We start from the raw sequence: 20661 nt of genomic DNA on the forward strand, positions 1-20661 counted from the left end.
ACAGTTGTAGTACTGTCCCATCAAAGTGCAATGCCTGGAAAATACCGAAAAGCACACGACCTTCAGGTGAAACCGCACCTTACAGTATTACCAATACACTGCACTTTGCTAAGTCTTAAAACTTTACATTGTCTATTCGTCTACTTCAATCGTTTATTTGTATTGTGTGAGATACATTTATAAATTGAAACCATCATGTCTTTAAGTAATAATGCAATCTCGACAACGTTCTAGATATTATATTATGCACACTAATACAGCTCATGCAAGCCCTGTGACTTACACAAACACAGTCGGACTGAGTGCTTAACTTAAGTAACTGCTTCGTGGTTTCTGCTGTACTGAACCCTGCCTTTAAAGGCAAAGCGCCCGATTTTAAGCTTCTCAAGCTTCTCAATGTTCTTGTTCTTATAGAAACCACAGTTGTTCCTTTTCTCCAACTTTACAAAGGATACCCCTCTTGTTCTTATAGAAACCACAATTGTTCCTTTCCTTCAACTTTACAAAGGATACCGGTCTTGCTCTTATAGAGACCACAGTTGTTTCTATCTCCAACTTTACAAAGGATACCGTAAAATTCCGGTTATAAGCCCTGGGGTATACTACTTCGTAAGGGGTTTTGGGTTTGCTTATAAACGGGAAGGCTTATTTCCGGGGGAGGGGGGCTTATAGAAAAAATCCTACAGTCTGTAGAAAAACGTCTAAGTTTAATGTACGGTTTATGTATAGAACTACAAAACTAACTACACAAAAAACAACAACAAACAAGTGTACATGTAGTATCGGCTAACGTGTACAACTATACAAAACCGGTCACTGAGCAGTTTCACTGCTTCTTGCAATTTCAAAATGGACCTAAGTTCCATCAATTATAAAATACCTAGTATCTATATACATAGCGTTACATTTGAATAATTCTTACTTTCGCTAAACTTATGTCGGCTTTTATTATCTGAGGAATAATTGTTTTACCTCAAAAAACTACAGTCAAGCCTCGTAAATAATGAAGCTAAAGGGACGGAAAAGTGTGTCCGTATTACAGAGGTGTCCATACGGAGAGGTTCGACTGTACCTACTGTTACAACCACAGCTAGGCAGATTATGTGCTTATCAAACATCGAAACTAAAGACAACAAACATTTGTTATTGTGCTCTGTTTGAAAGACTGAAACCGATGAAAACTACCTTTGAAATCCACAGTGGTGGTGGGCAGTTATTATTTAAGGAATTTTGTAGCTTTCAATAACGCAAGATAACTAATGTTCACCTAATTGTAGAAACGTTGTCCCCGTTAAAAGCATAACCATGAACGATATGACCCAATGGTATTTTAAGTAGACAGCCTTTGTCAGCCTAGTAATGTTCCTTTTACTGATAATCAAGACATTTTCTTTCTTTAAGAGCATGATGTATGCAACTTGTCTTATTATCGTGTTTATTCTCTTACAGACGACGACTAGTTTTCCGAATTCCTGGTAAACATTTGAGACGCATCGTTCGTGGTTTATGCTTTTACTGAGTTAACGATTTTTCAATCAGGTATACGTTCCAGAAGGTGTGGCATCGATAGTAAAAACAGAAATCCAAAAAACTCAAGTACAAACTTGTCATTTAGTTCTTTGAGCTAAGTTTCTAAACAGAATTTTTCAAAAAGAATATTGACATGGAGTTAGTCATCATCAGCTTCCTCGTGTGCAGTGATCAGCACCAGCATGGCTAAACATACAATACTAACCACCAAAATAACAACTCCAAACATCACATTGTGCAGCCTGAACCTCTGAAAGAAAAAGAAATAAGTTAACAAAGTTAAAAATGAAATAAAAATCTGAATCTGGGTTAAAATAGGTCCTCAGTTGTGCCATGGTTATGCTATAGTCATTGGCAACTTAAATGCACAAAACAACTCTGCCGGAACCACAGTTTTAAAAACACCACGTCAAAATCGTTTATTTTGAAAATGCAGCCATATTCATAGTATACATTTCAAGTTATTCAGTTTTCCATTGTTCACAAACCGTCACAACGTTTCTCAATCGAACTGTTCCTTTGAGTATGAAGGAGTTTCGTTTCAAATATGCACGTTGTTCTTACATTGAGTGAGTCTTACCTTTTTTATATCACTCTGAGTGCGGCTTACTGGTGCTGGAGTAAGTTCAACCTCGTCATCCTGAGGTTTAGAGAGCACGCGATAACTGCTAATATCTGTCGCTTTCATAACAGCCAGGTAAATTTCAAACCCCACCACTGCTGCCAGTACAACCAGATACACTATCATCGCATACACTGCAGAATTGTCCAGGTGAAAGGCTGGTAGTACAGATCCCAGGAAGATGTTAATCACTAGAAAAGAAATGATTATAACAAAAAGTTTAATATTTGCCGCTGGAGTCCTAGTAAGCGAGGCCATACAAAACCGACTGTCCAGTCCTGTCCTGTCTTTAGCCACGGTTATTCATTCTACCTTTTTTATGAATTCCTACCATTTACCAAGTACTGGCTGTTTTAAAGAACCAAATGATTACTCTTCTGTGTTGTGATGAAGGCGCGTTTTTAATCTATTCAAAATTGAAATCAAAGAACAGTGCTACAGTGTTTATACCTGCTAATGCTAAGGCTATTAATCCAAAACTTCGATGAGCCCAGTTGAATTGTATGCGCCTTGAACAAAAAAAAGAAACCAATCTTACACTGGAAGTCAATTAAAAATGATTAGAACTTGCTATGAAACAAAATGATGGTGATGATGATGATCACAATGATAATTATGATTAAAATGATGATGATGATGATGATGATGTTGATGATGATGATAACATTTAAAATCAACAAAGCTATTTTTAGAAAGGTCCTTGGAAACACGAAAAACTAAAATAAACTGATAAACAAGTAAAAAAAATAAACAAAAAAGAGATAAAAGCTTAGTACTTTCAAAAATGTTCTCAAATTGATTTAAAAATTTGCGTGTTAAAAATCCCAGTGTAATAGAAAAGATAAATTTATTTTCAACCTACACACAAAACTAAATCTCAAGTGAAAACTGAGTTTTTAAATACCTCATTCCATCAACAGGTCTGAAAAAAGCTATAACTGGCTGTATAACAGCTATTGATAGTACAACAATGCCAATATATGGATGTGCACCAGCATCCTACAGAAACAAACATGTATGTCATGTGATATTTGGTAGTAAGAACCACAGGATGCCCAGGCTGCGATTACACAAGGTGTTTAGGTTAAACATTTTGCAGATTGCAACATAATGAAAACAAAGTTCTATTATTTCTATGTTTTCAGAATTTTCCCCATACGGTGTAAAGGAGGTGTTTGCAGGGCCGGGACAAACAATAATAAAAAACGGGTCACATATTTAGATCTGTGGGGGGTATTCAAAGAGAGTGACAAACCAGATGGTTTTGAATTATGAAAAAGAAAAATAATTGCATTGTGTAAACATTTGTAAGAAATGAGAAGCCTCAGTTATTAGTTACCTCAGACCAATGACCAACATATACAAAGGCAAGAGCGACTCCTGTTACAGTTAATATTGCTGTAATAATCATCAAGGCTCGATGCACCTGAGTCATCAAAGTAAAAAAAAAAAATCTAAAAATATAGAAATTAAGGTTTTCCAGTTCAGATAATCATGTTGTAAACAGCTGGAGTGTAATCATAGTCCTGATTGTCATTGTGTTGTGTTCTGGTTTAGCAAGACACTTGAATTTCAGTGTTTTAGAGTCTTTTGTCTTCTTTTGCAAGTTACCGGTACGCGCTGACCTACTCCACTGACACTGGGGAAATGATGGAAGATAAGAAGATAGCGTGGGTTCTTGGGAGACGGGTGGAAAAGCTATCAAAAATCTATGTTAAAAAATGTAGAATGATAAGTACACTGTGCTACTCCTTTCAACTGTATTATTCCCAACTAAATCTTTTTAGAAATTTGATGCTGTGTCGTTGGCCTACATTACTTATGACTCACCTGAAACCACATCCTCTTCCCACACATATTCCTTTCACCCCAGACTGGCCGCATGTATCTTGCTATAAACATTCCTACTGTGGCAAATCCAACCCAAGTGATCACCATCAAAACCGCTTAAAGACAAAATTCAATACAAAAGGTAACATACGGTAAGTAAAATCTTAGACTTTTAACCTCTCCTATAAATTATCCAAATTTTTAAAACACTACCACAGCACACCTGACACATTTTAGATACTTTGAAAGTGGATCTAGACTTGGTTAAAAAATGTGATGGAATTCTTTGCTCCTGATTTATAAATGTACATTCAATTAAGTTTTCAGAGGATTACAGACATGTTATGGTTAAATATGTTTACTACACATATTGCTACAAAACAACAACAACAAAAACAAAAACAGGGAAAAAACTCTGCTTAAAGTACAAAAAATGTATGAAACAAACTAGCCAAAGTTCTATATTTGGTGAAAACAAAGTGTCTGTCATTTAATTTGATTCACGGCTATTTACCATGTACTTGAATGACTGACAAATCATAAGCAGAAGCTTCAAGGATCTGAATTTCAGCCAGATTCACTGGGCTCATGGAGTGAGCCTTCCAACCGTGTTCACTGAGGGAATTATCAGGCCCTGAATAAGTTTAAACAGGAATCATTTGTCACTGCACAATTGAATTAAAAAAATATGTATATATTAGTAGCTTTCATAACCTTCTAACTAAAACAAAGCGAGGATCCTGGTTTTCAAAGAAAGGACAATGGTTGGTGACCTTATTTGGCAGAATGACAGAATAACACTACCGGTAGTTTGATTGCCGGTGGTTAGCTATCCCCCCCCCCCCCCCAAAAAAAAAAAAAAAAAAAAAAAAAAAAAACGACAAACAACATTCACTTGGTTTGTTTGCCGTTAACTTTCACTCTGGTTTGCTTGCAGTAAACTTTTATTTTTTGGTTAGGGCAATAAACTACCGCCGTTCTGCCATTCAGCCAAATAGGGTTTAACATACAACTGTACATATTAATTATCACATTATAAGAAACTCTAAATTACAACTTGTTTACAAATGAATTCAGTCTTTTTTTTAAAAAAAATACCTTAAGTCATATAAATTACTAAATTTGCATACTTCCACTGAAAATCTTTACCATATTATTATTATACAGTGTAGTTTAATTTTGTCAATACCTGTTGGCCCTGAAGCAAATATAACAAACAAACGCTTATTTAGATCAGCAGCCATGATATTATCCTGTTTGTCTCGTTTGAACCTACAACAACAACAGTTTATAAGCAACAACAACAATAAACCGCATGCAATGCATGTAGAAGCAATGATGTTTCACAAGAGGTCTTACATAATATTGAGGACATTTGCCAAAAACTTAAAAATAGCTGACACCTTGTGCATGATAAAAACTGCATAAAGCGATGATGACTTTACTTACACATCATTACTTAATCAAAGGCTCTTCGAGCAACCTCATGGTAATTCGATGAATGAAGTGCCGACCTCCGCATTTTTTCTAAATAAGTGTCCAATAAAGTAAAGCAATCTCACTTTGCTTTATTTTTCCACGTGAGTTGCGTCATTGATGGCTCGTGTTCGCAGGGGTCGTAGCGATATTCAGTTTTCACAACCAAAATATTTACCGGTTAGTGTATTACCTTTGATCCTTTTAAGCATTAAGTAAATTTGTTTTGTGAATATGTTTACTTTTCTGTCAGCACGTATAGCGTTATTTTGTGAGCAGCGGAAAAAAATTTGAGAGAAAAGATACGCCCGAACACTTCGTGTATCTGCTCGACTCAAAAAGACGAATCAAAGTCTCTTCGAGATACCGACTTTTTTGCATGAAGTACGAGTCGAAGGTTTATCCTGTGCATTGTTCTTCGAACTTATCATTACAGTTGCTTTGTAGTTTAGTTTAACAATTTCCTATCTTCGCGGAGGAAATGCAGCCATATAATTGTGTCAAAAAATGGCGCGTCCGCGCCGGGTATTTATACACATATTCCTCAACATTACACAAATAAACAGTGCAAATTTCACCGAGATCTGACAATTCTATACTTTAAAATTGCAAGGACCTTTCCAGGCGGTCGATTACGGCAGCGAAATTAGCAAATGAAACAACAACATGAAACAAAAATGAAACAACAAAATATGCGTTCGACGCTTTGTTTTTGCGACAAAAAAGCACGAAAAAACTACTGATATTTCCGACTACTGTCGGAGAAAACATTGCGCATATTATTGCGGCGTAAACAAATCGATACACTCAAGCTGCGTTTTGTCTAGGCTCTGCGAGGGTCGGATTTCAAGACAGCTTCTTCGTGGGCTTAAGAAGGATTAAACAAAAGCCATATATACAGTGAATGCTTTCGATTTATATTTGAAGATGAAATACGAAAAAAATTTGCTGTCTTTGACTGAAATTCCACTCGAACTGCGTCGATACGATCGCATGTTGTAAAGCCGATTTATGCAACATTGCTGTCAACGACAGGTTACGCCCTTAACGACCTAGGCTGATGACGAAATAGAATGGCGCTTGTAGCGACCAAATTTGGCCTAATTTTTAACCGCTCCTAAGCTAAAAGAAGCCCCCATCTCTTGCATTTGTTTTAACTTCAAAAATATCTTTGAAAAGAGCGAGTTTTTTTTTGGTATGGTTTATTTTTGACGTTTGTAACTTTTTAAACGATGTAAGTGCTAGTGATTATTTATTCGTGTTTTAGCGTTAGTTACGCAATCCATTGTTTGTACGACGCTTTTTATAGATCGCCTTTCAGACACACGTGCGTTGAGATAAGAAAGCTGACATGTCACTTTTAAAATTGTTATATAACGTTTGTAAATGTGACAAGTCACGTTTTTTTCCACGAGATCGCAAGTGATCACCCACAGCTGAAAGTAATCCCTTGAGAAATTAAAACAGTCCCTTGAGAAATTAAAAAAATCTCTTGAGAGTTTACAAGAATGTGAAATTTTCCCTAACATAACTGTTATTCTCCTACTTTCGCTTGTAAACAAGCAAAAAAGTCGAAAAAACGGATGACGTGACACGAGGTGACGTGACGTGAAACAAAAACGTGCCGTTGATGTTGTGTTGACTAAAACACGTCACAAGGCGAGCGTAATAATTTTTTATAACAGTTTAAGCGTAACTATATGTAGTTCATAGCGCGAATTCCGTATTTTATCACAAAAATATTTAAGTGTAACCTTTGAATCTTTTTAGCATTAAGTAAATTTGTTTTGTGAATATGTTTACTTTTTTTTAGCAGCGAAAAAAATTTGAGAGAAAGATGCGCGTTTCTGCACGACTCAAAAAGATCAAGAACGGATGACGTGACACGAAGATGATGTGACGCGAAACAAAAACGTGCATGAATGTTGTGTTCACTAAAATCCTTCTTTGAATGTTTTCTTACGTGAATGGGTCATTGATAGCCTATGCTCTGAGGCTTCGTTGAGCGAATTCTATTCTCTTTTATCACCAGAGGATAAGTGTAAGTGATCCTCTTTCGATTTGTTTTGTGAAATTCAATTTAGTTGCCTGAAAGAGAGAGACCCTGGAACGAGGTTGAAGAATAATTTGTTTCTGATTGACATGTGCTGAATGCGTTTAAAGGACCTTTCTGTCAGCACGTTTCTCGTTTAATGATGAATTAATTGCGGTTTGATATCAGAATCCAGTGAGTGATTGAGTGAGTGAGTGTTCGAGTGAGAAAATGCGGCCCATAACATAACCTCATTACCATTCGGTAAAAATGGGAACACAATGAGTTCATGTCTATTCTTAATATTGACAAACAGTGGTTATCTGACAATGATAACTAAACATTTTTTTAGCAAACCAATTGTATTTTCCATAGGACACAAAACCAACATAACCTAAACTACCTGCATTTGATGGCTCCATCTTCATAAGATTGTTGCTCAACTTTCAACCCTTTTACATTCTGAAAGAAATTATCACACAGTACACCATGAGTAAACATAGCCAAAAATATACTGTCAAACCAATAATTTAATAGGTAACCACCTTATTTGTTAAGCCTAAGTGGTCACTCATGCTTTCAAGAGGTCTGACCACTGAGGATCTGAATAACCTGTTGGTTTGCATGCACAAATTTAGTATTTCTATTCATACATGTATTTTATGACTGAAGTTTATTTTTGTAAAAGTGAATGCATGTAAATTGCTCATCAGTCTCTACCTCAGGGTCAAAATATTTCAAGGCATAAGCAACACTGTTCTGCTAAATTGTTCGAAAAAAAGTGCCAAGTTGCAGGGCTCGACAAAACTTTAATTCCAGCTTGCCCATGGGGCAAGTAACTCTCAAATTCTGCTTGCCCGGACACTTTTCCCCCTTTCCCAAGTTCTTAAACTAATTAATAATTCATGACAACCCCCCCCCCCCCTCCCAAAAACAAAACAAAACAAAAAACATAGAAAATCAGACACTGGGCTGGGCCTTCAGTTTGGCATTTTTGGCTTCAAAGTTACGAAGTTGTCAGGGAGAATCTTACCAGAGACAATCCATGACAGATACATGATGTACAGTATACCTGCCAACTCTCACGCCTTGGGCGTGAGTCTCACGCCTGCGAGTTGAAAACTTCGATCTCACGCCAACTCACGCTTACGAACCAATTTCTCACGCCTAGTCAAAAAATGTGAGTTTTTAAAACCACAAACGACACACTTCCCCAAAAATGTAAACTCAAACCAATATGAGAAACGAAAACTCCATGTAAAATGAGTAAATGACGATACTTTCCCCAAAATCTCATTGGGAAGGAGGTCGTGTTTGCAAAACACGTACACGCACTAGGTCGGAATACATGTATGATCGGAACGTCTTCGGAATACTGCGGACGTCTTCGGAAAACTTCGGATGTCTTCGGAAAAATTCCGACATTGTCGTATCGTTTTCGGAAATCCTGGCACTCTGAGGATAAAAATCTCACGCCTTTGACCCAGAAAAAGTTGGCAGGTATATGTACAGTTCAACAGTTTTGGGGTTTGCAATGCATTTTAGGGCGATTTTCAAATATCTACAAAACATGGAAGTCTGAAGCCCACATTTCTTGGAATGACAGCAAAAAACACCAGGGAAATTGTAACCCTATTTGTGAAAACGACCTTTACAGTCAAACCGGATGTTCTTTTGATGGGAACTTTGCAATGTTGCAGCGCATTGTTCCAATATTGATTGACAGTTGGCTCGTCGCAACTTGCAACTTTCAACTTTCAATTCAAATTTGCCTGAGCAAGTTGCCAAGTTCCGGTTTTCATTTTTCCCGTATGAAACATGATAATTCTACCTCTGTCTCAAAGAAGGATCAAATAATTGTCTTATGGTCGACTGCTTATCATCAGACTGCGATAGATTAGCGACAGCCTTAGTTGAAATCGCCAAACTTTGAATTTCGCTTAAAAATTCAAATTTGCTCCGCAAGTTACGGCCTACGTTTGTAATTTTGAAGCGTAATTCCTAACTTAGCAATGTAAACTAAGCCTGTCGCTTATTTCTCGCATTCTGTTGATGAACAGTTGAATAAGGGGCAATTATTTTCGGTTTCTTTGAAACAAAGGTGGTACAATCTCGTTTTATACGGCAAAATGAAAACCGGAACTTGGCAACTTGCTCGAGCAAATTTTAAATTAAAAGTTGCAAGTTGCGACGAGCAAACTGTCAATCAATATTGGAACATTGCGCTGCAACATTGCAAAGTTCCCATCAAATTGACAAAAGAACATCCGGTTTGACTGTAAAGGAAAGGACCATTAATACCATTTCATGTTTCAATGCATTTTCAAACATTGCGAATGCATTATAAAACAATATCAATGCGTTTTGGAATGTTGACCAGTGACCTCTTCAATGAAATGAAAATTCTGTTGTAAACCATTTTAAAAACATTTGGAATGCGTTTTGAGACATTGGCAACACATGTCAATGAATCCGACCTGGCCTGATCAATCGATGAAACCGATAATCGATGATAATCGATACCAATCGATAATAATCGATGCCAATTAATCGATTGATGTTGGAAATCGATGACCAATCGATGACGGAAAATGTTGTGACTTTTAATTTCATCGATTTTCATCGACTGTCATCGATTTTCATCGATTATTACCATCGATTCTCATCGATCGTTTTTTATTTGGTTTGTTTCAATATGGGTGTTATTACATCAACTTAGTGGCTCGTAAAAGCGATCAATACCTCATTTATTTCATTTTCGTGGTATATATACTGACGCCAGTTATGTCTGTTATGCAGCAAAAACAAAGTTATTAAGAAAAGGGGCAATTAGGTTTACACTAGCGTATAGGTTGCTTGAGAAGTTGGTAGCCTTTGACTACGCACTAAATATTAAACTAGTGTAATGTCCGTTGCTTTATCCCCGGCTTTATCGGCTTCTTCAAACATTGTGCGCCCAGTTCACGATCAGTAGTTTAAGGATTGCGAAAATCTATTTCCGGGTATCCTGTAGAATTATCCTGGGGATGCCTAAGTACGCCGCAAGATATCGATAACAATCGATGATAATCGATGAAAATCGATAGCAATCGATGTAATTAAGGAAATTTTATTTGTGACTATCGATTTGTCATTGATTGGCCGATACCAATCGATATCAATTAACTAACCATCATCGATTGATATCGATTGATTGATTGATTTCCGATCATCGATTTTGAATTCATTGATTGGTCAGGCCGGGATCCAATAACCATTGAGAATATTTTGAATAAAATCATTGATTGGAACAGTTTTTGATGCATTATAATTGTTGTTTTGCCTTACTTTTTTGGGTGGCTGATTCTATGGAAAATAAGAACCAAAAATTAAGGTCTTAAAAGCTTAATTGCAAACAGTGAATTTATTACTGTCGTGAAGCCTTGTTCAAAGAAGCCTTGTTCAAAACTTCCTTTAGTTTTTGTAAAATTTCATGTATAACCTTTGATTACCCATGACAAATAGGCTAAAAATGTACTGCTTTGTTTCAAAATCGTTGTTGCTAGAAATTAAGTTAATTGATGGTTTGCCTGGGCCCTTGCCCGTTGGGCAAGTGAGCATGAAAAGTCACTTGCCCGACAGGAAAATCTACTTGTCCCCGACGACCGGACGGGGATTTTGGTGAGTCCTGCAAGTTGTTTTTCTAAAAAAGTACTAAATAATAAAATTGTTTAAAAAAGTGCCAGGTTTGGTGACCCTTAACCCTTTGCATCATTTGGGACTGATACCACAAGGAAAGCACTAGCTCTTTCCTGATCGCTGAAGTTAACCCCTGTTGGGCAGGGTTAGAACTTGAATGGGTGTCCCTGGGTTGTGGGCTTTCTTTTTTTGTTTTCAGGCTATTACCAACTCACATTTAAATTTGTACCAAAATTGGGTGACTACTGATCATGAATTCAACTCGAAATTCCAACCCAAAAATCCAAGTCAAATTCAACTTGAAGTCCAACCCTAGATCAAGTACATGTAGATTAAACCTGTAAAAGTCTGAAAACTAAAATTGGTTGATTATTAAGGGAAGTATGGGGTAGTCTGTAGGGTAGCCCTGCAGAGTAGTCCCCAGGGTAGTCTTAGTGTTTTAGGCTCACTCCTTCCTCCACTCTCACCTACTCCTCCACTCTTACCTGCATAGTTTTGACAGGTGTTTTATGTCCCTTTACTGGATAATGACCAACTAAAGTAGAGCCATTTACAAGAGAGGAACATATAATGGAATCTGTTCCATCCTGAAATGATAATAAATAAATTAATAGCAACCTTTTATTTATCACAATGGCTACAATCCTATATGTGACTGTTTAGATACCTGTAGTTTCCTCACCCTGTGCACTCAATGAATGACAAGCATGGTGTGTCAGTACGCAGGAATTACGTGAGCAGTAAACAATTAGCCCAAACATCCTTGAGAGCTATTTACCAAACTATTATGCTGTTACAGTTATTAAAGAAGTTACCCCCAAAGGGAAAGAAAAAATTGGTTTGAGAAACTGGGAATTACATTCAAGTGTTCAATTGAGGGAAGGAAAACATTTTTTGAAGAAAAATTAGGGAAATCAATGTAGAATATTTAAAGATCCATGATTACCATAATAGCCTTGTGATTAAATCCAACAGCTGCCCACTTTTTGTTGCTGCTCATTTCAAAGGTAATGTAGGATTCTTTGGGTGTGTATGACAGGAAGTAATCACAGTTGCTTGGTGATGAACCACAAGATTCTGGTGTAAAGAAACAGCCTTTTGTTTTTCCACAATCAGCAGTTGAGAACTGTTGGGTTAGAAGTTTATAAAAAAACTAATTAATTCTCATTATTAATTATCAAAAATTGTTTCCATGTTGTTAATGGTTATACACAAAGAAATAATGGAACTAATGGTTTGCAGGCAGCAGACATTTAAAAAGAAACTCGAGAAACTCCTCTCATCATCCATCCTAGGCACTTTCCTTGTTAATATTCATCACTATGTGACTTTGAGATAACTAAATGAATAATTAAAAAAATAAATAGGTTGTAACCAGTGTAAAATAAGCAGCGACACACATGGTGAATGTTCTTAGCCAAGACCACTACAATCTTACCAACAATGGAGGATGCCCAGGCCTTTGTTGCTGTGGAATTCGACTATCACTGAGTGGAACTATTAGAAAAAAAAATCCTGAAGCTATTAAAGAGAAGTAAAGTTTCCCCTGGCCAAAAGTGACCTTTAAGTTGGGGACACAAAAAATCAATGCTAAATGCATGACTTTCCTCTAGACCTGACAAATACGATACAATCTAACTTAAAATTGAAGGATCATTTGGACTTTCTGTGATATGCACTTCTTTGAGTGAAATGTCATTTACACAGAGAAGTGGTAAGGGGGGGGGAGGGGGGGAGGTGAAGAAGTTACTGCATGTAGCTTTTTAACCTGTTTGTTTTTTAAATGGAGAATGGACAAGCATTTTTGGTCTGAGTTTCAATAGGGTTTCTTAGACCCTACCTTGACTCTTTCAAGTACACCTCCCTTCCTCCCCCACATAAACGAAAATGATACACTGTGAAACAACACTGACAAAACTCTTAGCCCACGGCAAACTATACTGACAAACATGCTTTTCACTTACAGTATTATTATTGAAACTAAATATGTAACTTCAAGTACTTAGAGAACTTTTATCTCAATGAAGATGGTAGCATTTACCATCATCTACTGCGTATTATATAATAACCTGAATTCTACGCGCATTTTGATTGGTTCTTACTTATGATCTATCAGAGTACAGACACATGGATGAGGTCACGCGGTGGTGTGACTCGCGCGCGTGATTAGAGTTCATAGTCCAGATCAGAGTTGTCGGCAAAGTTTTTCAAACTTGCGAGGCCACAACAAAGAAAAAAAGTTCAGCTTAATTACAAATGTCCAGTGAGAAACAATACGCCAAGCATCGTTCACCTTTCGAAGCATTTAACTGGGCGAAACAAGCTTGAAAACGACAGTGAATTATTCGAGAAATTATCCGAAATCTTTATGAAAGTTTGACCGATGTTGTGCACTTGGACGACGCCACGGGAAACAAACGAATTGTGGTTGAACGCTTCGGTTATGTTTGCAGATTTGAACAACTTTCCAAATCGGAATAAAGGTTAGAGTTTTCATTGACTTTCAATTGACCATTTTTCTGTTTATTTAATTAATCGAATTATAACAGTGCTTCGTGTTAACGGAAACTTAATAGTTAAATCAAAAAAAACTTAGCTCATCTTTACGGCGATATTGCTCACACCGAAGTGTGCTGAAGTCTTGTGTTATTATATAAAACAAATAGATTCCATTTTGCCGTGGGTCTGTTCAGTTATAGATCACAGAAGACGTCAAAATGTGGTATGAACATCAGTGACCCACTCGGCTAGCGCCTCGTGGGCCACTTCTCTGTTCATACCACATTTTGACGTCATCTGTGATCTATAACTGAACAGACGCACGGCAAAATGGAATCTATTTGTTATTATATAATAACCTGAATTCTACGCGCATTTTGATTGGTTCTTACTTATGATCTATCAGAGTACAGACACATAGATGACGTCACGCGGTGGTGTGACTTACGCGCGTGATCAGAGTTCATAGTCCAAATCAGAGTTGTCGGCAAAGTTTTTCAAACTTGCGGGGCCACAACAAAGCAAAAAAGTTCAGCTTAATTACAAATCTTCAGTGAGAAACAATCCGCCAAGCATCGTTCACCTTTCGAAGCATTTAACTGGGCGAAACAAGCTTGAAGAAGACAGTGAATTATTCGAGAAATTATCCGAAATCTGTATGAAAGTTTGACCGGTGTTGTACAGTTGGACGACGCCACGGAAACAAACGAATTGCGGTTGAACGCTTCGGTTAATGCTTACAGATTTGAACAACTTTCCAAATCGGAATAAAGGTTAGTTTTTTCATTGACTTTCAATTGACCATTTTTCTGTTTATTCAATCGGATTAACAATGCTTCGTGTTAACGAAAACTTAATAGTGAAATCAAAACAACTTAGTTAGCTCATCGGTACGGCAGCATTGCTCACACAGAAGTGTGCTGAAGTCTTGTGTTATTATATAAAACAAATAGATTTCATTTTGCCGTGCGTCTGTTCAGTAATAGATCACAGAAGACGTCAAAATGTGGTATGAACATCAGTGACCCACTCGGCTAGCGCCTCGTGGGCCACTTCTCTGTTCATACCACATTTTGACGTCATCTGTGATCTATTACTGAACAGACGCACGGCAAAATGAAATCTATTTGTTAAAATGCATACCGATCGTACGTAATCGTACACGTAAAAATAAACATACAGGCGGTTACACATCCAAGCATCAAAGTACAAATAGCCGTTTAATATATAGCCAATATCTCAGCATACACCTTCAAATTACAAGTGTGCCGCCAGAATATTTGTAAAATTACGATCAATTTCTAGACCGAACAATAATTTATATAAACAGGGTACGAGGAAATAATAGATGAATGCTCGTTGAACTGCAGTGCAAGTGATAGTATATTGCTCCAATCAGTTTTCACTCACCTTTAGAGAGCAAAACAACAAATGCTCCAGCGATCAGAAATCTGTAAAGTACTGTGAAGTGTGCCATATCCCGGGCAGCTCGACTGATAAACAACATGACTCTTTATAGTGAACTTGTTTTGAATTAGAACCCAGGTCTCTATACAGTGGACGCGGTGACAAAGCCATTGACAATGAAAATTAACTGAATGCCAACTGATAGGCTTTTGTACATCATGCTTTTGTTTTCCCACTTAATGCTCGGTCTCCACCAAAAAAGTCACTAAAATGCTCGTATACAAGTTCATAAATACAGCCAAAAAATCATAATCCTTGAAATCATCTACGACGCTAAGTACAGGAAGCAGTTGACTATCTCTAGAAAGCTATTTGTAGTTGAATTTTGAGTTTTAATAATGGATTGATGTGTGGAGTACCCTGGGTGCCAGAGGTTTTTCTTGCGCGGTTTCCGGTGTCGGTCATGTCTCTATTCAGAAATCTGAGTTCACAGATGGGACTCGAACCCACGACCTTCTGTACACTAGTCGGACGCTCTAGTCAATCTCAGGATTGAAGAGCCAGAAAATCATTTAAATACCACCAATCTAAATCATATCGGATAGGTTTCAACTGCTGAAAAAATAGGAAATCGGCTGACCCCATCTTTTGGTTTTGCCTGGTTTTCTCTGACAATGACACTTCAAATTAAAGGGATTTATTGTTCAAAATAAGCAACAAACATTCGTACACTGATGGAAAGTTTTTTTCCCTAACCAAGACTAGCGACACAACTTTATATCACTGTTCGCAGCCTTTATCGTGGGACGTGACTGAATCAATTGATTCCTCACAGCTTGTTGCGACAATTTCCTTCCCCACTTTTATCATGGATGAGACATATGCTAAATGTTTAAAATGGTTAGTTCTTGTAAGATTGCCATGTGAAAACTGTTCTATGTCATTGTTTAACGTTTGATTTGTAAAAGAGGAAACACAATGGAATAGTTTCTGAAACAATTTCACAGTATTGTGTCAAACAACAAGCTGTTGATTATTCCTGATCTATGTTTAATTTTCGATATGGAAATTGGTTGTTTGGAATCTTCGTACGCAAAGGAGTTTAACTTAAATTACGCCTTAAAATGGATAGGCCACCGTCTCATTTCACGAGACGAACGGCTTCAGTTTTTGTCTCTCTTGTGAGCTTAGCTGAAGGAAGAAGCCACCGTGCTGTAAATTCGGTGCGTTGATTATTGGTCAATTGAGACAGATAGGACTCAAGATTTACTTCAGTGATACAATTTTATTTTGACTGCCATGCTAATCATGATTAATTGTACTTGTGCTATAAATTAAAGTGACTCCATGTATATATCTTCTCATGGCTGTTAAATGTTTCCCTGCGATCACTCTCTCCTGTGAAGAACAAAACATAAATGATAATTAATTGTTGATGATCTTGGAAGGACATTTATTTTCTCTGCTGAAAATCAGGAAAAAGTCTGAATACAACACTGGAGCATTACTACAGACCAACCATATTTCAGATATTTCTCTTTCGCTGCTATCTACTAGTTAACAAATCCCAAGATATATTGGCATTAAAGCTACTGATATAAAACACAATCTCATCTCATCAGTGCAGCTTCAAGGCCTGTGAGGGATCTGAAAAAAAAGTGAATACCTACCGACTAAACACAGCAGATTCGTCCCCTGCATTGTCCCATTCCATAGTTTTTTCTCTGCCCCGGATCACACACATACTTGCATTTTCCTGACACACCATGGTAGATATAACAACCAAGTGATTCTTCCTCTGCAATTAAAATACGTTTCATTTGTTCTATCAACTTAAATAAGCCATTTGAAATCGACTTTACTCTTACTTGCAACTATTTGATCTGTTTGATGTGAGTGATAGGAAAAAACGTACTCACCGGGCTGTTTAAAACACCACTTAGTGTCAGGTACTGTCGGGTCCCAACAACAGGATTTACCCAGACATTCCTCCTTTGTTATGCCAGAGTAACCACATTCCTGGCGCTCAGAAGGAGCAACTGGGCAAAGTCCATCAGGAAGATCTGTGAATTTATAAAGGATTAAAATGGTAAAGTCAATAATCCCAAGATTTACCAAAATACCTCCATAAAAAAAATTCTTAAAAGGTGAACAATCCGGTTTAATTTTACCAAGACATGATACATAAGTTTAAAAATTACTTCACGACGATTTCTCCGGTCCAAATATTAAGGCTGCCTACCGATATGTCAAAACCTTTTATTTATAGCCGACTGTTATCTTGTTAAATGTTATTTCTGTCGATTGAGTAGCGTGAGAACAATTTCCTGACAGCAGCTCGTGGGTGACATTGTTGGGACCATTTTCGCGTTAAGCCAAATATGTTTCTCATTCTACGTCGGGCAGTCTTCATGTCCGCTCCCTTTTCGCATGAGTGTTTTATTTTGATAGGTTGTCTTACGAATCATTTAATCATTTTGCTTTGTCGTCTTCATATACTCTTTCGAGGTCTCTTACCGCTGCGTTAGATGGAAAATACGTTTTCACATATTTGTTGGCCACATTTTTGGCAAGGCCGAAGTTGTTAGCCTTCTAACCAATATAGCTGTAATTTGCAAGGATACAGAGTATCTCGAGTAAGTGACATCAAAATTACTATTAAGACTTACTGATACCTCTTTGCGTACGCAATAGCAAAAACCTGCTGAACAACCTTTTTTAAAAATGAGAATTTTTATTTTGTTGTCGAAAGAAATGTTAATGATACTTCTTATAAAACAAATGTATTTTCTTACTTTTATATTTTTTTACGAAGCAGAACTTGGCCTGTGGATCACTGTCATCCCAGCAGCAGTTCCTCTTCAAGCAGGTCTCTTCATCTATTCCAAGCCATCCGCATTCAAATCTGTAACTGGGATTGACATCACAGCTTCCAGCCAATAATTAAATCAGAACAGAACAAAATGGAGGTAATAGAAAAACAAAACTGCGTCCAAACAAAATAATCACAATGATTAGCATAGTTTTTTGGTTTAAACTGTTCTGAAATTAATGGTAGGCAACTTAACCTACGAAAAACTTTTTCTTTAAACATTAAAAGAAAGATATGACGTTTATTTGCAGCTACAAATCAAACTGCGACTGTATAAAAATATCGAATTTTTAGAAGTCACCCGGAAACAACAAAGCTATACGCGGAAACAACAAAACTTTTTTATCCGGATTTATTTTTGCTATAATGTTTCCGAACTGTTTGTTTTGTTTCCTTTTATTTATTTTCCTGTGCAAATAATGACAGCGAAGTATCATTTTAAAACAATTACTGCGAACGCCTATTTAACAATGCGACGCCCGGTGCCGCCATGGTATTCTTAATTCCTGTCAGTGGCACTTGATGTTTGCGTTATCATAAAAATAATGACTTTTAATGTTAAGAATTACTTGTTCTTCGAACATGATAATCTTTTGAAATAAATTATTAAAAGAATTGTATTACATATAACTGAGGAGTGAGGAGAAAACTGAATTTTCAGATAAGAACTCTTAAATGCACGCACTTCGATTTGTCCTTGTTTAATCTTGTTACCCGCTATTCTCATCTCTGGAACTAATTAAATTGCTGTTTCCAAAGTCCACTTGGAGCAATCTGTGCCAAACAGTAAAATTTAAATGACTATGCCAATATGTATAAAGAATAATGTGTAATAGTCTCTGTGTTCCTCGTAAATTAGATCTTTTCCACTTAGTTTAGGTGAACTGGGACAGAAGCAGTGTTTTTTTGCTTTTGTGTTCATTTTGCCCTAATATTCTTTGTTTGACGATGTAATTCGAAGATATGGGTATATATGGCAGTCAGAAACTAACTAATCGGTTACAGGATAGGGATGTTAAAAACGTGAGGCACATGTCCATTAACTGAATACAATCCTACCTATCCCTCTGATTGTTTAACACCACTACCCTACCTTCATCCTGGTTTGCTGGCTTTCCCAACACAACTACTGCTTCAATAACTAACAAGAAAATCACGAATTTCATATCCATGCTACCTGTGGATACAAGAAAGAAATACATCGGTTATCTGCTCTTTGTCTGGTCTCAAGCCCAGGATGTGAACGGAGAAGGGTTGTGCGTTGGGCTTGAAACCCACCACGTAAAAAAGTTACTTGTTTTCCAAAGAAACATCAATAAGCCATGAAAAGTGCCTAAACGTTTACAGGAATTGCGACAAGTTAAGAGAGATCGCTGATTAGTTGACATTTTCTGGGGTTTCGATCGTTTTTTGTTTTTTCTTTTCTGTGTCCTGAAATTAATGCGTATCCTTAAGAAGTAAAAAAGGAACTCAGCTAACATCAAAATACGTTACGAAGCTTTTAAGAAATGTTTTAACATGATGGTGTTAAGTTGGAAAATCTAGGATTATCTAGTTAATTGCTCATAATTTTATAACTTCTTACAATCGATCGTCCACTTATTTTCTACGCCTAAATTTACCCAGGAACCAACGCTATTCCGATATTATATTAATAAGTATTTAAACTTACCCTGTCAATATAAAAGAACGTGATATCAAAGCACTTCCTGACAAACCTGCGGGAAGAAGCCTTCTGATCAAAGATTCGGATTCTATAACGCTGTATAACGTCAGCGAATAGGCCAACACAGAGCAACACGTGATACACGTTCAGATCCTTCAGTGGCTGCGGTTCTTCTTTCAATGGATAATAATGCCCTTACAATATTATTTGTAGACTCAAGGCTAAACCAACCTAAACCTTCAAGGTAAGCAGGGGAGGTAAACAATTTTACGGGTGTTAACACTCAAATGACAATATATGTCTTGCATGTGGCTGACGGTGTTGTTTTTTAAACCCGGACAAAGACCCTTGCATGTAACAATCACTTTTTGTGGTACTACGGTTTCTTCGTACGTAAACTAAAGACAAAGCTACTTTACTTTATGGTTTTGAAGACCAAGATCGTATTTCAGTTGACAATGGAATAATCGATAAATGCAGAAAATTGTATCATTAATTTCAAACTTTAATCGTGTTTCGATCTACCACCAAGGTAATCCTTCATTTAATATGGTTTGTGAATCTGTTATTCACTGCTTGTGTTTACTCTACAAAATTATTTTACTCAGTGTAAATGAACAGCAGAGAAACAAATGATTTCTATGAAATCTTGGAAATTATCAAACCAGCCTACAAGTCAGAAATTTGTTGACTCAGTTGCCCAGCAAATCTGTTGTATTGACTTAATGCATTGTGATATGTTATCATCAAAAGCAAACTAAACCAGACCAAAATGATTAAACACCGCAGCTAAGACCTACCCTAAGGTGAAAGACGAAAACAATTCAAAACCATGGTACATTGCAAATATATATATATACGTCATATACATAAGAAGAGAATGCGTTTTATTTAGTGATTTTTTTTTATCTTAACATGTATCTCAGCGAATTCGCAGAAACCTGGCCACGAGGTTTTCGCTTAAACTCAAGCTTCGCCCGAGTTCAAGCCTAGCCATGTTTTTTTACCCTCGGGTTATATTATCCAACCATTACAAAAAAGATCCGCTA

General features: G+C 36.9%; 2 protein-coding genes across 3 annotated transcripts in view; both read right to left on the minus strand.

The window, feature by feature from the left end:
- Positions 1 to 688: 688 nt before the first annotated feature.
- LOC144637423 (ferric-chelate reductase 1-like) overlaps positions 689 to 20661 on the minus strand; it is a 44597-nt gene continuing 24624 nt past the window's right edge. Inside the window, exons 1-13 of one of the 2 annotated variants that reach the window (XM_078496486.1) lie at positions 15078 to 15205; positions 12607 to 12665; positions 12115 to 12294; positions 11654 to 11755; positions 7894 to 7952; positions 5172 to 5254; positions 4497 to 4616; positions 3983 to 4098; positions 3492 to 3578; positions 3057 to 3151; positions 2603 to 2661; positions 2111 to 2343; positions 689 to 1780 (exon numbers count right to left, since the gene is read on the minus strand). In XM_078496486.1, coding sequence (XP_078352612.1) covers positions 1670 to 1780; positions 2111 to 2343; positions 2603 to 2661; positions 3057 to 3151; positions 3492 to 3578; positions 3983 to 4098; positions 4497 to 4616; positions 5172 to 5254; positions 7894 to 7952; positions 11654 to 11755; positions 12115 to 12294; positions 12607 to 12665; positions 15078 to 15174 — 1401 coding nt within the window. In that variant the 5' untranslated portion in view covers positions 15175 to 15205 and the 3' untranslated portion in view covers positions 689 to 1669. Of the gene's footprint in view, positions 1781 to 2110; positions 2344 to 2602; positions 2662 to 3056; positions 3152 to 3491; positions 3579 to 3982; positions 4099 to 4496; positions 4617 to 5171; positions 5255 to 7893; positions 7953 to 11653; positions 11756 to 12114; positions 12295 to 12606; positions 12666 to 15077; positions 15206 to 20661 lie in introns of those variants that run through there. The other variant, XM_078496487.1, reaches the window with a different exon arrangement.
- LOC144639118 (uncharacterized) lies at positions 16215 to 19683 on the minus strand. Its single transcript, XM_078498369.1, has 6 exons — positions 19619 to 19683; positions 19042 to 19123; positions 17870 to 18012; positions 16994 to 17137; positions 16745 to 16872; positions 16215 to 16472 (listed from the first exon to the last, which is right to left on the minus strand). Exons 2-5 carry the CDS (start codon positions 19116 to 19118, stop codon positions 16748 to 16750), a joined length of 489 nt encoding a protein of 162 aa, XP_078354495.1. The 5' UTR covers positions 19119 to 19123; positions 19619 to 19683; the 3' UTR covers positions 16215 to 16472; positions 16745 to 16747.

The sequence above is a fragment of the Oculina patagonica genome, chromosome 14, assembly GCF_052425735.1.
Source record: "Oculina patagonica isolate OP01 chromosome 14, crgOcupat, whole genome shotgun sequence".
Classification (NCBI taxonomy): domain Eukaryota; kingdom Metazoa; phylum Cnidaria; class Anthozoa; order Scleractinia; family Oculinidae; genus Oculina; species Oculina patagonica.

Bases quoted from the DNA above. Each gene is read 5' to 3' on its own strand.
- LOC144639118 (XM_078498369.1), bottom strand. From the start codon at position 19,118: ATGGATATGAAATTCGTGATTTTCTTGTTAGTTATTGAAGCAGTAGTT. The intron at 17,138-17,869 runs GTAAGAAAATAC...ATAAATTCACAG, and splicing joins CTTCGTAAAAAAATATAAAA to ATCTTCCTGATGGACTTTGC. The intron at 16,873-16,993 runs GTGAGTACGTTT...TTTTAATTGCAG, and splicing joins GTGGTGTTTTAAACAGCCCG to AGGAAGAATCACTTGGTTGT.